Source organism: Coccinella septempunctata, chromosome 5, assembly GCF_907165205.1.
Source record: "Coccinella septempunctata chromosome 5, icCocSept1.1, whole genome shotgun sequence".
Classification (NCBI taxonomy): Eukaryota; Metazoa; Arthropoda; class Insecta; order Coleoptera; family Coccinellidae; genus Coccinella; species Coccinella septempunctata.
The window spans coordinates 32,357,595-32,373,854 of record NC_058193.1 but is presented as its reverse complement, the minus strand read 5'-3'; the positions used below and the strand labels follow the sequence as shown (position 1 = coordinate 32,373,854).

General features: G+C 35.2%; 1 protein-coding gene across 1 annotated transcript in view; it reads right to left on the bottom strand.

Moving 5' to 3' along the window:
• Window positions 1-16,246, bottom strand: part of LOC123314313 (octopamine receptor Oamb) — a 55,281-nt gene extending 39,035 nt beyond the window's left edge. The window contains exons 1-2 of the mRNA XM_044899500.1: window positions 15,581-16,246; window positions 1,737-1,970 (exon numbers count right to left, since the gene is read on the bottom strand). Coding sequence (XP_044755435.1) covers window positions 1,737-1,970; window positions 15,581-15,844 — 498 coding nt within the window. The 5' untranslated portion in view covers window positions 15,845-16,246. The remainder of the gene's footprint in view (window positions 1-1,736; window positions 1,971-15,580) is intronic.
• Window positions 16,247-16,260: the final 14 nt, after the last annotated feature.

Below are 16,260 nucleotides of genomic sequence, written 5' to 3'. Positions count from 1 at the left end.
CTGGTGTAGTTTTCGAACAGGAATCGATTACTCCCATAACTTTAATTAATTCCTTGCTTGAAAACTCGAGAGTATTTGCTGGGATATTTCGTAATGTGATCTTGAGATCACAAACGATGCTGATTATTATATGATACACACAAAAAAATTGACAAAATGTGTATTCCTTCACAAGTCATCGTTGTTATAATTTTCGCATTTTCAAATAACTTCACTTATTCATTCAAATGATATAAACCATTAAGTTTTTCTCAAGGTTGAAATTGCTATCGTATCAGCTATGCAACTATGCAAAGATATACTGGGTGTACCCTTTCAAATAAGAAAGTGGTATAGGCTGTTTTCTGTATAACTGAAAGTTGGATAGGTCCCTAAATATTTCAGGGAGAAAGTTCATATTCGGAAACCCCCAAAAAAGTTGCGATACTTGGTATCAGTATGTTGCTCAGTGGAAGACAGAGCAGACAACATCATTCATTTCGTTTTTTTACAGATTTATGTTCAACAAGTGATGGTATCCAGTATGTTGCTCAGTGGAAGACAGAGCAGACAACATCATTTCGTTTTTTCACAGATTTATGTTAAACAAGTGGTGGTTCAAGTATCTAATAATATCTACAGGGTGTCCGAGCCATGGGACAGGGGTTGATTACTCTAATTCTATTAACTTTACAAAAAAGAATTTTAAATAAAACTTTCCTCATTTTGTAGAGCATCTCCTAAAATGATTTAGATCTATACAAAGTGTTTCGTTTCTTCTGCGCAGCTATCAACTTCGTTATTTTAAATGGAACACCCTGTATATTTTTCCATTTTTGAATTCCTTGATAAATTTGAATATTAGTTTGATAACACAACTATGTCTGAATTCAACGGTTTTCGAGAAATGTTACTTTTTAACAATATTTTGATAGTTTGAAGTACTTACATAAAGGACTATAACTTCGTCCCTATACTATACAGTTGATACAAATATGGACTATGACTAGTCAATAAAGAATACACTAAAAATTTTCTCCGTGAATAATTATATACAGGGTCTACGAAAACGTATATCCATTATCAAAACAGAAATTCATCAAAATCTTCATTTTTTTAAATGGCACCCCATTTTTTCTATTCATTATTCAAACATTTTTTGTTCGCTCTCGTTGTTTCAAATAATGAACAGAAAAAAATATGGGTTGCCATTCAAAAAAATGAAGATTTTGATGAATTTCTGTTTTGATAATGAATCTACGTTTTCGTGGACTCTGTATATAATATGGTTATTTACGAAAAGAATTTTTAGTGTATTCTTTATTGACTAGACACAGTCCATATTTGAATCAATTATATAGTGTAGGGACGAAGCTATAGTCCTTTATGTAAGTACCTCAAACTATCAAAATATTGTTAAAAAGTAAAATTTCTCGAAAACCGTTGAGAATTCAGACATAGTTGTGTCATCAAACTTATATACAAATTCAACAAGGAATTCAAAAATGTAAATATATATAGGGTGTTCCATTTAAAATAACGAAGTTGATAGCTTTGCGGAAGAAACGAAACACTTTGTATAGTTCTTAATAATTTTGGGAGATGCTCTACTTAAAAAGAGGAAAGTTTTATTTGAAACTCTTTTTTTTAAGTTAATAGAATTTGAGTAATCGACCGCTGCCCCACAGCGCGGACACCCTGTATATGATATTGTACAGAAGGTATATTAAAAAAAACTATTTTCCTACAAAACTCACCTTATCTCGCCAACCTATCAGTGGTGGAAAACATATGACGAAGCTCAAGATCCATAGACCGGCTATAAGCCATTTCGCTCTCTTTCTAGACATAATGCTGGGGTAAGTGATCGGTCTAGTGACAGCCACATATCTGTCCAGAGAAATGGCACATAGGTTCAATATGCTGGCCGTGCACATCCAAACATCCAGCGCCAACCAGATCTTGCACCAGACATTGCCGAATATCCAAACCTTGAACAGAAAAATGGTTTTAAAGAGGCAAAAATCAATTTCCAAGTGCATGTAACAAACAATTATTTCAGTACCTATACTCCATTCACTTTTATTTTAGCAGTCGGTTGGCTATGGAAATTTGACACATTTCACTGTGTAAAGTAGGAAAATGTGGGGTTACGACGTTTTTCAAAACATTTTTGGGTTTTAAATCAGCGCTATGTTGCCCGTTCTGTTATTACGTAGGTATTTTGTCACAATGTCGAATCTTTTCAGAAAATATGTGACAAACATAATTGAAGTTTATACAAACTGATTGAAGGCATACCAAATCCAGTTATTTGCATGGAAAATACAAGAGATCAGTATAATATCATAATATGCACTAGCTTGAGGAGAGCTAATGTTCGTTATCTTCTTTGGCTAAAGTCTGAATACGTTGTAGATTTCAAAAATATCAACCCGAAGATGAAATGCATATGATGCAGTGGTTGGGAATAGGTATCTCACGAAGGAATTAACAGATAATTACAAGAATGTTAAATTCTTCAACAAAACTCATCTTGCATCAATATAAGTAAAAGGAATTAAAGGAAGTTTCAAGTCAAGATGAACTCCACCTTTGAACAAAAATTTCACATGAATAAACAATTAACAGGACAGCTGGCGCGTATTTGTGGCTGTTCCTCTTAAAACATTGATATAATGATAATAATTAGGTATTTATTGGTACCTCAAGACATTTACAATGTATGGGACAAGTCAAATGAATAACAGAAAAATCAATTTTCGGGAACTTATTCTTCGATGACAGTGGTTGGTAATAGGCATCTCCAGAAGGAATAAACAGATAATTACAAGAATGTTAAATTCTTCAACAAAAATCATCTTGCATCAATGGAAGTCGAAATAATTAAGTTTCAAGTCAAGATGAACTTCACCTTTGAACAAAAAGTTCACATGAATAAACAATTAACAGGACAACTGGCGCGTATTTGTGGCTGTTCATCATACATTGATATAATAAAAATAATTAGATATTTATTGGTACCTTAAGACATTCACAATGTATAGGACAAGTCAAATGAAAAATAGAAAAATAAATTTTCGGGAACCTATTCTACGATGACATTCGTCGAAAATCCTGTAGTAAACTTATCGCATTAATTCACTAAAACATAAAATTCTCATCTGCCACCTCTTTTTTGGGTGTCCCAATAGAAGGAAATTCTCTGTCATCCTCTTCATTCACAATCTTTCTGATTGTTGAAATATCCAGCTGAAATATAAGTCGTTTAGATTCAGATGAAACATTATATGAATTTTCATACATTGAATTTGTTCGCTACCGTCTGACGTATTGTGGATTTTAGAATATCAGGGTATAACAATTTGAATGAGCGGACCTGAATTCTAAATAGCACTTCCTGTTACCCTGTCTCTTTTTTCAATCACTTTCGGCATTTTCGTAATAAAAATTGATATCAGTTGTGGCAACGGCGCTGTGACATTAACGACATTTCATGAGTGCCAACCTTACTCCGTTCTAGTTACAAAAACTTGAGAATATTATTTCATGGCCAACCGAATGCTAAAATAAATGTGAATGGAGTATACATAGATAACTTCAGTACTCAAGAAAATGTTCACGTACACTATAATGCGACGATGATGGGTTATCAAATTCGACAAGACAACGACAAATAAAATTCTTTATGTTGTGGTATTGAATGGGCAAAACTATCCAGTAAAAACAAAAATAATTGGGTAGAAAACTTCTCCGAACGTTTCTAGAAAAAAAAACTGACGTGCAGTCTAGATTTTCCTTCAGAAACGAACAAAACGCGCAAATTGCAGAACCAAAAGTAGGCTAATTATTTGACTAATCAAAAGAAGAGAAAAGTGAGTGGATTTCAAAGAAATATCGCGCAAATAAAACATCCATTCAAACCTTGAGAAAAGTGGTTAGGTATTAATTCCTATTCACCAGTAACTTCCTGGGCGTAGCATTATATCCCATTGAAAAAAAAAACTCGCACGTAAAAAGCCTTCGCCAATTGAGTGGGATGAAGCAAATTGAAAATTAGAGCGTCGGTCGGTCGGCCACCCATAATTACTTTTTAATGTTTCGCTACTCCTGAGGGAACTGAAAAGAAGATCGATAATGACAAACGGTGATTTCATCCGTCATATCTATTGGTCTTTCACCGGGAAAATTTTCTCGGACAAGGTTCGCTTTAAAATTAACTTTCCTCGAACGTGGCTTGGATACACTGCTCAACAATTGAGGAAAACCTCTTCCAAAAGCAGTTCTTTAAATCATAAACTGTTTTGAATAACTTCGACCTCTTCCCCCTCAAACAATTGGGTCCAACGGAGTTGACAAACCTTTTCTCCTAAAAGAGAAAGTTAATAAAAGCCACGAATAAAAAAACTTTACGTGTTATCCCTATCAAACGTTGAGCAGTGTTAGTTAATTAAAATCAAACGCTAATGGAAAATGGAAAAGCCACCCACACTCTTCATTCATATAGATTCAACTGCTTAATATTCAACTCCCCTGACCTATTCATGAATCAGAACGTTTTGATGCAGAGAAGAATGATAATAACGAATGAAGTCAACGAAAACTCCCGAATATCTTTGGGAGGAAGGGAATGAGGTAATGCTAAGGATGTTTATTCTCATTCTTAGCTGACGACTTTTTTTCATCTAGAATGGAACTGGTAAATTACTTTCTTCTTTCCATTATATCAATGCTATTTACTTGAGTGTTTATAAAAGAAACTCATGAATATAAATGTGGAAATGCTTATGGCAGAGGATTCGTCTGTCTGGAAATATTTTATCAGGGGGGTTATAACAAGTTGTGACATTTTATGTTATCGACCGGAATATGGAGAAATAAATGGATGTATTGATATGAAGGCTAAAGGTATAATAGGTACGATATAGTGCACAACAAATAGTAAGGAAATATATGTAAAAATATATAAAATATATCTGAACGAAGGGGTATAGGCTTTGGGAATGTTCGAAAACCTACATTTGCTTACCAAACATTCGTATATCTAATACTGTTTACCAGAAAATCAAATTATTGATTTTTCCATTATTCAACTTTCGAGTTAGGTTGTATTCAGCAGAAAAATCATGGAAGATTAAAACGTGATACATACTCTGAGAGAACAACCTTTCTAGTGATAAATCTCGACATTTCATCCACCCCGATCTTGAGGAAGTTTCGACTGAACCCAACTTTTTGGTAAATTTTCGAAGGTCATCTTTCGAGACGATTATCTTCCAGGAAAATTATTGTAGTTCTAAACATAATACATATTCTGAAAGAGCAACTCTTCTAGTAATAAATCAGAGAATTTCATCCATTTCAGCCTAACCATTCGGTCTTGACGAATTCTCAAGTGAAATTCGCAATTTTGGAAAAATGCCATTTCCAAGATGAGAATCTAAACGGGGAGAGATAAGCTTTCGAAATTACTCGCAATAGATTCAGCGTGATCGAAAACCTATATGTTCATACCAAAATTTCAAATATCTGGCCCAGTTTGGGAGAAAATAATTTTTTTTGTTTTTCCACTTTTCATTTTCGAGTTGACTTCGAAGAGCTCTCTGGAGTGCAATTCTCTATGGAATCATCAACTGTTTGGTTTGGTGGAATCAACAAGGTAAGTATTATACACTCCATATCCTAAGACAGTAGTAGAACATCCTGATTTTCAGGCAGAGGAACAAATATGTCATTTTTGGGGGGTCTAACCCCTTGCTCATTTTTGACCCAAAAAATCGAGATTTTCGAAACTGAGTTTTTGTGCTAGGATAAAAGCCTTATCAACGCTAATTACGAAACCGGAAATCCCAATTGGATCAGACGTATATAACAGGAGATATCGCATATTGAAATTTACCATTTTCTGAAAAATGCCATTTCAGAGATGAAAATCTAAACGGAGGGAGAAAGGCTTCCAAAAATGCTCGCAATAGATTCAGCGTATTCGAAAACCTATATTTTCATAGCAAACTTTAAAATATCTGACACTGTTTAGAAAAAAATCGAATTTATTGTTTTTCCATTTTTCATTTTCCAGTTCACTTTGAAGTGTTCTCTGGAGTGCAATTCTCTATGGAATCATCAACTGTTTGGTTTGGTGGAATCAACAAGGAAAGTATTATACACTCCATATCTTAAGACAGTAGTAGAACATCCTGATTTTCAGGCAGAGGAACAAATATGTCATTTTTGGGGGGTCTAACCCCTTGCTCATTTTTGACCCAAAAAATCGAGATTTTCGAAACTGAGTTTTTGTGCTAGGATAAAAGCCTTATCAACGCTGATTACGAAACCGGAAATGCCAATTAGATCAGACGTATATAACAGGAGATATCGCAGATTGAAATTTGCCATTTTTTGAAAAATGCCATTTCAGAGATGAAAATCTAAACGGAGGGAGATAGGCTTCCGAAAATGCTTCCAATAGATTCAGCGTATTCGAAAACCTATACTTTCATACCAAACTTTCAGATATCTGACACTGTTTAGAAAAAAATCGAATTTATTGTTTTTCCATTTTTCATTTTCCAGTTCACTTTGAAGTGCTCTCTGGAGTGCAATTCTCTATGGAATCATCAACTGTTTGGTTTTGTGGAATCAACAAAGTAAGTATTATACACTCCATATCCTAAGACAGTAGTAGAACATCCTGATTTTCAGGCAGAGGAACAAATATGTCATTTTTGGGGGTCTAACCCCTTGCTCATTTTTGACCCAAAAAATCGGGATTTTCGAAATTGAGTTTTTGTGCTAGGATAAAAGCCCTATCAACGCTGATTACGAAACCGGAAATCCCAATTGGAGCAGACGTATATAACAGGAGATATCGCAGATTGAAATTTGCCATTTTTTGAAAAATGCCATTTCAGAGGTGAAAATCTAAACGGAGGGAGATAGGCTCTCGAGAATACTCGCAATAGATTCAGCGTATTCGAAAACCTATATTTTTATACCAAACATTCAGATATCTGACACTGTTTAGAAAAAAATGAATTTATTGTTTTTCCATTTTTCATTTTCCAGTTCACTTTGAAGTGCTCTCTGGAGTGCAATTCTCTATGGAATCATCAACTGTTTGGTTTGGTGGAATCAACAAAGTAAGTATCATACACTCCATATCCTTAGACAGTAGAAGAACATCCTGATTTTCAGACAGAGTACAAAATATATCATTTCAGGGGGGGTCTAACCTCTTCTTATTTTTGACAGAAAAAATCGAGATTTTCTAAATCGAGTTTTGGTGTTAGGGTGGGAGTCTTGGCGATGCTGATTATAGAACCAGAGATCTCCATTGGATTAGAGGAATATAACCAGAGATATCTCAGAGTGAAATTTGCAATTTTTGAAAAATGCCATTTCAACGATGAAAATCTAAACGGATAATAGTCTTCCGCAATTGCTCGCCCAAGACTAGAAAGTACTATACATAAACTTTGATTATGTGTTGAATTGTCACACACTATCATTCTCAATCAAAGATAATGACCTACATAAAGGAAATAATGAATGAAAAGTACACTTCAATAATTTCCTACATTCTCATTCATAAAACAAATTAACAAGGATCAAGATTAAAAAGTGAAACAAGAAACAGGAAATAGCGTTAATTATACCTACATGTGAGATAACAATTGCTATTTTTATCACGAGCCATTTTTCACGAACAATAATACAAAAGAGCGTGAGATACCCTTTCAAGTGGATTTAATAAATGCTTATCGTGCTGTTGGGTAATTTTTCGAAGAAATTAACATAGTGATATCAGACCTATACCGCAATAGATTCCGAGTAACTTCATGTTCTGGTTGTTACCTTCGTGATTATTTTCAATTTGTATGTCAAAAACTGAAAAGCGTGTTTCATTTTGGAAAACCAATTAGTTTAATGCTGGAAAAGAAGTATAGTTGCTTTTTACCTTAGGGAGGATGAAAATTGTGATCTGCTTTTGCCTTAGACTCTTTCTTTTGTCTAAGGCTTTTGCTATTTAGTGAACACTGATACTTTGTTTATGGTAAAATAGGTTTGTATAGCTTTCCGCGTCTTTTCTGTTTAATTTTTTCTCGTACAGTTATTGTTCTACCCTTATCCAAAAAAGCAATCATGATTACTCCATGGCAATTCCAAAAAACTGAAGCAACAATTTTTCTAGCAGATTTTTGGGCACGAAAATTCTTAGATCTTGGAGAACCAGAGTGTCGCCATTCCATCGATTGTTGCTTTGTTTCTGGATCGTAGAAATGTACCCAAGTCACATCCATAGTAACAATTCGGTGGTCTGATAAAATAATGTCATGAACTGCATCGATATTTTCGGGGACTGACACAGAAACTGGTCTTCCCGATCGGTCATCATCTTCAATGGAAAATTTACCTCTATTGAAGCCTGCAGTCCAATTTTCACGGTCGCATACGAAGGACATTGATCACCAAGGGTATTAAGCATATCTTTGTAGATCTGCTTACCTCTTAACCCTTTAAAATACAGGTACTTGATGATGGCTCGATACTCCAATTTTTCGATTTTCAAAATTTCGGAGGACATCTTCTTTCTTTTAATTTCTTGCGTAACTCTGGTTTACTTTTTTGACCTCAAACTTCACGCTGACACTTCTAATGAGTTATTGTTCGTTGCTATGGTAACGCAATATTTTTATATTCATGGAGCTAGTCTAACGGCCGGTTTCATAATCAAACATAAAGTCGTTTTAATTTTGAAGCTTCCTTAAACTCTACTAAAAATGACAGTAAAGGAAGCTTTGAGCTTAAAGTGACTTTAAATTTGATTATGAAACTGGACGTAAGCTAACTAGTTATTAATACATCCTCGTAGAAACTTGAGACTTTTGAGAAATATAAAGGGTATAAATGAATACTTGCGAAAAACTTAAGGGGTGATTCCTTGTCAAAAAATCATATGGTTCTTTCGTATAATGTTCCGGTTTTTTTTTGAGGAGCCTCCTAAGAGGCTTCTTAGGTGTATCTAAATACAGCTGCCTAAAGATGGCACCTCAAATGACACAGTTATAACTGATGAGCATAAGTCATCAGACTTGAAATATTCCTATTTCTTATCAAACTGCATCATAGCTACTCGTAAGGAGTATTCATGAGGATTATTTATCAGCCATTGCACTAAAAGCGTCTGGGCATAGCGATTGGAAAAGCAACTCTGCATTCTGTGGTGTGATGTTTCATCATCACCTAAAATTCTTTGTTCTTCCTTTTCGAAATCGTATTTGTCAGCGTCCTTTTATAGCCACATTCAAGTTTCATTGGAGCAGGACAAGGGTCCTCGACAACTTCAATTTCTCTTCTTCCAACTCGGAGCCACATAAATAATATATACCGGGAGGTAATATTACGTTTACGTTGAATATCGCCTTCCGACAAGTGAGGACTGGCTCGGCCAACTGCACATGATAAATTATCGTAACATGACGGCTCGCCATCGAGTGCTCATGAAAATTGATGTCGTTTTTCTCCGGCTACTGCGTCCTCGAAGAAATACGGTCTCGGTAAGATGATACTGGTAACTCATATAAAAGAAAAATGAGAAATGTGGCCTTTAAACTTTGTTACGGTTAACTCACGCCACCAGCGTCTAACGAACCTGAACTGGAAAAACTCTGGTGTCAGATTGTTGAATAAATTGGGGGAAATATGAGGTAGAAGGCAGAGATACAACAGGGAGATATTGAAGATGAGGGATATACTGCTCCACAAAAGTTTAGGAAGTTCAGACATTTTGTGATCATGTCAAAAGTTGCTGGTTGATTCTTGTACACCAAATGTTCATTCATGAGAGATCGAATGTCTACTCTCTTACATCTGAATGGTTTTTTCTCCTCGTTTGATGACTCCTCAGTTTCGGGCAAGTTCTTGTCGTTGCGAATTTTGGATCAGTTGGATCAACTTTGATTCAAAATCTGAAAATTTGTTTTGCAATAATGCCAAAACGTGAACTCAGAGCTTCTCAAGCCAAAAGTACTATTGGTATGATCGAGAAACTGTAAAAAAGACCGAGAAGTGGACGCCCAAGATCTACCACTCCTGCACAAGATCGATTTTTGACTGTGCCTTCCTTCAGAGAGCCTTTGAGTACTTGTCGAATCATGCAACGGCAGCTTTTGAACGCTTGTGGTATTTTGGTTTAGATTGAAACAATTCGTCGAAGATGTTAATCTACATTCTCGACTACTTTTAAGAAGGATTCCACAATAACTCAAAATCAAATTGATTGGAATGGAATAAGCACGTAATTGGAAGGATCAACATAGGTCTATACAGAGTGAGTCTTCGACTCGTACAAATATTTTAACAGTAGATTCTTGAGGTCAAAAGAAACGCTTTTTTCTATACCATTTTTGCCATTAGGCCTGATGAAAAGATATAGCCATTTTAAGTTTTCATAATGAGCTGTGCCAACACTGGAAAAACAAAATAACATTTAGAATAACTATACTTCAGATTTATTTCAGCAGTCGGTTGGCCATGAAATAATTTCCTCAAGTTTTTGTTACTAGAACTGAGTAAGGTTGGCACTCATGAAATGTCGTTAATGCCATAACGCCGTTGCCACAACTTATATCGATTTTTATTACGAAAAAGCCGAAAGTGGTTGAAAAAAGAGACAGGGTTTCAGGAAGTGCTATTTAAAATTCAGGTCCGCTCATTCAAATAGTCCTGATATTCTAAAATCCACAATACGTCAGACGGTAGCGAACATATTCAATGAGAAGAAAGAGAATTTATATAATGTTTCATCTGAATCTTATGACTTATATTTCAGTTCAATATTTCCACAATCAGAAAGATTGTGAATGAAGATGATGACAAAGAATTTCCTTCTATTGGGAGACCCAAAAAAGTGGCAGCATTTTGAGAATTTTTTGTTTGAGTCAATTAATGCGAAAAGTTTACTACAGGATTTTCGATTAATGTCATCGTAGAATAAGTTCCCGAAAATTTATTTTTCTATTTCTCATTTGACTTGTCCTATACATTGTGAATGTCTTAAGGTACCAATAAATATCTAATTATTATTATTATATCAATGTATTAAGATGAACAGCCACAAATACGCGCCATTTGTCCTGTTAATTGTTTATTCATGTGAACTTTTTGTTCAAAGGTGAAGTTCATCTTGGCTTGAAACTTCCTTTAATTATTTCGACTTCCATTGATGCAAGATGATTTTTGTTGAAGAATTTAACATTCTTGTAATTATCTGTTAATTTCTTCGGGAGATACATATTCCCAACCACTGCATCATATGCATTTCATCTTCGGGTTAATATTTTTGAAATCTACAACTGATTCAACGTATTCAAACTTTAGCCAAAGAAGATAACGAACATTAACTCTCCTCAAGCTAGTGCATATCATGATATTATACTGATCTCTTGTATTTTCCATGCAAATAACTGGATTTGGTATGCCTTCAATCAGTTTGTATAAACTTCAATTATGTTCGTCACATATTTTCCGAAGAGATTCAACATGTGCTAAATACGTAATAACAGAAACTTTTACGTAGAACGGGCAACATAGCGTTGATTTAAAACCCAAAAATGTTTTGACAAGCTTCATAACCCCACATTTTCCTACTTTACACAGTGAAATGTGTCAAATTTCCATGGCCAACCGAGTGCTAAAAAAAAGGTAATGGAGTATATATGTACCAGTCTGACTCACCCTCTATAGATGAAAACATTTTTGATATGCCCATTACAGACTATTTATTTATTAGAAATGAGGAATACAACAGACTATTTTAAGTCCACTATTGTATTCACAATGGTATCCATGGTAGACTTCTAACGCCTTTCAATATTAACAGTGCCAAAAGACTCGATAACAGTGTTGGTGACGAAATCGTATTAATTGGATTATATTAATGTGAACCAACAAACCTTCATTCCTGTTGGTTGCCCCGTTTCGAAAACCTCGCAATTCTTTCCGTTTCATAAGCTCTGAAGCCCACGACAATTGCGATTTCCAGGTTAATATCACGGCATCTACTCTATCAGTGTAAACGGAAATAACTCCCGGAATTTATAGCTGTTTTTATCTTATAGTTGGCGAGTCTGAATGGGCCAGTTCAAATAGAAAATGAAGGTAAATATTTCATGTTTGTTCAACTAAATTGAAAACGCCCATCAGGGAATGCGATGTATTTTCCATGATTTATACGGAATACCTCCGCCGGTTCAGGTTTTGGCCGAAGATGCACTTATCGAGATTAAATGAGAGCACGTTCATTCATAACGTTATAGTTGGGGAGATGATGAAAATTTTCATTTCGTTATGTCCTCGTTGGATTATGATTTCATCCGCTCACCTGAAATGATTGAATAGACAGTGGATTTGGCATTGCACACGTTTCTAATATGCAGATTTGCGGACATCAACCACGGTCTGATAATAAACGCCTTATTCGCACAACTTTCGATCAGGTTGTTGAAGAAGCCTTGATCAATTTCTCTCCGAAGGTGCGGTAAAAGCTGTTAGAGAATTACACGACTCTACAAAAAATTTTTCGTTCTTTGTCGTAACGTTTATACTAGGATTTTCCGGTTAATTATGCACAAAAACGAAAAGAAAATACCTTTTTTTGGTATAAAGTTTGCTTTTGTGATAGTTATAGTATTAATACTCATTCTTCATTTTTTGTTATAATTTTTAATAATTCAAAAACCGCGCGATGAGAGTGGGGTGTTTACCCTTACAAAGTGTCACTAGTGGGCACTCGAGTAATAAACAACGATAAGGTGTTGTTTACAAGCCCAGACAAACTTCAAATGTGGTCAAGAAAGTGTAAATACGATGCTGATGCATTTTGTTTTATATGTGGTCAATCTATATTAATAAAAGAGGATCTATGGTTTACTTCAAAATGCTTTATTGTTCAAACGATCGCACCAAATTGGACAATTCTTTTTTTGTTGTGTTTATTATTGTAAGGGCAAGGTTTATATAACAAAATATTCCCAAAAAAAATTGTACAGAACAGAAAAAAAGGCATTCCTTTTTCTTACGACCAATCGAGCAATCATGGAGTACTTATAGATTTTCGACACATTTTTGTTTATGGAATATCATCCACAGCACGTCTCCTTTACTCATATGCCACATTGTCACACAATCACGATGAGTTAGTTATTATTATCTACCCTAGAAATAATTTAAATGGCAAAACTAGGTTTGCCGGGTCAGCTAGTTTATTATAATTCGTGACGTGAAATACGAATTAAAGACATTTCACGTTCTCTCTGAAGCCTATGAAGCATATTTTGACTTTCCTGTTTGGAATCAAGAGAAGCCATGGGCACTACATGTTGCTTGTAGTTATTGTAAATGATATCGTTGAATCAGTCTCCTAAACATAGAAGCAAACTTTTTCATGCCATATCTATATTTTTTTTTCGTCTAATTAGGATCTAAACTATCGAAATTTTATGCTTTGCAGTCAAAGTCAAATTTGGTGTTGACCCGGGTTATTGAAGTGTATGTGGAGGCTATTAATGAGAATCCAAAGCTCTTGGCAGTTGATCTCAATCGTGCTCAATGGGATTGAGATCTGGCTAGGCCAAATGCGGAATACCATACTATGAATTTCCAGAGCTTCATCGGCATGAAATAGAGGAATAATATAAAAGACTTCATTGACTGCATTGATGCCGAAATGAATTTCGGCATATAGTTTTCCATTTATTGGATTAATCTTTTCCAAAACAATATATCACCCACGTCTTCCAGTTTTCTCATTATGACCATTACGTACCATAAAAATACCAAAAATTCAAAGAACCCAACTCTTGAAACTAAGTATCTAATGAATATTTGAACGTTTTGAAGCATAAAAGTATTCCTCATATTTTTTCTTGTATAATGCGCCGTTTACGAGTAATTTGATGTTCAAAAATTAAAAGGTATCTGTGAAATTTGAAAAATTTGGTTCTTTGCCTGAATACAACTCTGCTTAAAAGATCCACAGATGTGTATACTTCATTCAAATTTATTTTAGCAGTCGGTTGGCCATGAAATAATTTTCTCAAGTTTTTGTAACTAGAACGAAGTTAGGTTGGCAAACATGAAATGTCGTTAATGTCATAATGCCGTTGCCACAACTAATATCAATTTTTATTACGAAAATGCCGAAAGTGATTGAAAAAAGAGACAGGGTTTCAGGAAGTGCTATTTAGAATTCAGGTCCGCTCATTCAAATAGTCATACCCTGATATTCTAAAATCCACAATACGTCAGACGGTAGCGAACATATTCAATGTAAGAGAATTTATATAATGTTTCATCTGAATCTAAACGACTTATATTTCAGCTGAATATTTCCACAATCAGAAAGATTGTGAATGAAGAGGATGACGAAGAATTTCCTTCTATTGGGAGACCCAAAAAAGTGGTGGCATTTGAGAATTTTATGTTTCAGTGAATTAATGCGAAAAGTTTACTTTCGATTTTCGATAAATGTCAGCGGAGAATAAGTTCCCTAAAATGGATTTTCCTATTTTTCATTTGACTTGTCCTATACAGTGTAAATGTCTTAAGGTACTAATAAATACCTATAATTATTATTATTACATCAATGTATTAAGATGAATAGCCACAAATACGCGCAAGTTGCCCTGTTACTTGTTTATTCATGTGAAATTTTTGTTCAAAAGTGAAGTTCATTTTAACTTGAAACTTCCTTCAATTCCTTTTACTTCCATTGATGCAAGATGATTTTTGTTGAAGAATTTAACATTCTTGTAATTATCTGTTAATTCCTTCGGGAGATACCCATTTCCAACCACTGCATCATATGCATTTCATCTTCGAGTTATTATTTTTGAAATCTACAAATGGTGTAAGCCAAAGAAGATAACGAACATTAACTCTCCTCAAGCTAGTGCATATAATGATATACTGATCTCTTGTATTTTCCATGCAAATAACTGGATTTGGTATGCCTTCAATCAGTTTGTATAAACTTCAATTATGTTCGTCACATATTTTCCGAAGAGATTCGACATTGTGATAAAATACGTAATAACAGAAACTTTTACGTAGAACGGGCAACATAGCGTTGATTTGAAACCCAAAAATGTTTTGACAAGCTTCATAACCCCACATTTTCTTACTATACAGAGTGAAATGTGTCAAATTTCCATGGCCAACCGACTGCTAAAATAAAGTTGAATGAAGAATAGTGCTACAGATTTATCTAGTTACTCTGAAGGTAATTTTGTTTTTCCAGTAGTGGCACAGCTCATTATGAAAACTTTAAATGCCTATATCTTTTTATCAGGGCCGAATGGGAAGAAATGGTATAGGGAAAAAGTGTTTCTTGTGACCTCAAGAATCTACTGTTGAAATATTTGTACGAGTCAAAGACACACCTTGTGTAAATAACTTATCGTAAAAAATAGGCAGACTCAAAAATTTTTCCCTCTAACTAAAAGCATTTGATTTAAGTGGGATAGAATTGAAGAGTCCATAAAAAACGATCGGGTGACGAAGAAATATCACCCCTTGAAATAATTGATGGTTGAAGCCTTACCTTGAACAATTCTCTCCCAGTCGAGAAGGGCAAAACTGCCACCCCCACCAGAAGATCGGCCACGGCGAGAGAAACGATGAAAAGGTTGGTGACGGAGTGTAGTTTGGAGGAGTACAAAACAGCAGCAATCACCAAACAGTTTCCGGCGATGACCATCACATTAAGGAGGGCCAGAGCGAAAAGCTGAACGAGCAAGTGGGAGTCAGCCCAGTTCACACTTCTGAGGATGGCCGCACAAGCGGTAACATTTAATGTATTTTTCATCACATCCGGCCGGGGTACTCAAGACACATTTTCCCGTTAATTTCACTTCTTTCTCCCCCTATTTCCCGGGTCTGGGTCACGAAAAAGCGACCGTACGAGTCTTAATAACCGACCATGCTTGTTCGTACTGATTCAGTGATGTTCTATTGATTCCTTAACGTTCGGAGCACGCTTAATTAGGAAATTGATTCCGGTAGTTTTTCATTGTATGCTCGGAGGTCCACAAGGTGCGTTAGTTTCGTTTCGATTAGGGTGGCGAGAGGCATCGCGAGAACTACAGAATTGAAGAGGCGTTAGAGGCTCCCTGCCTTGGTTTGTGATCGGTCAAAGTGTCGAACTGGCTTAACGGATTGGAATTTCTTGACCTGAATAGATGAGTGTATTGGGCGAAGGCTTCCTTTGAGTCCATTATCCAA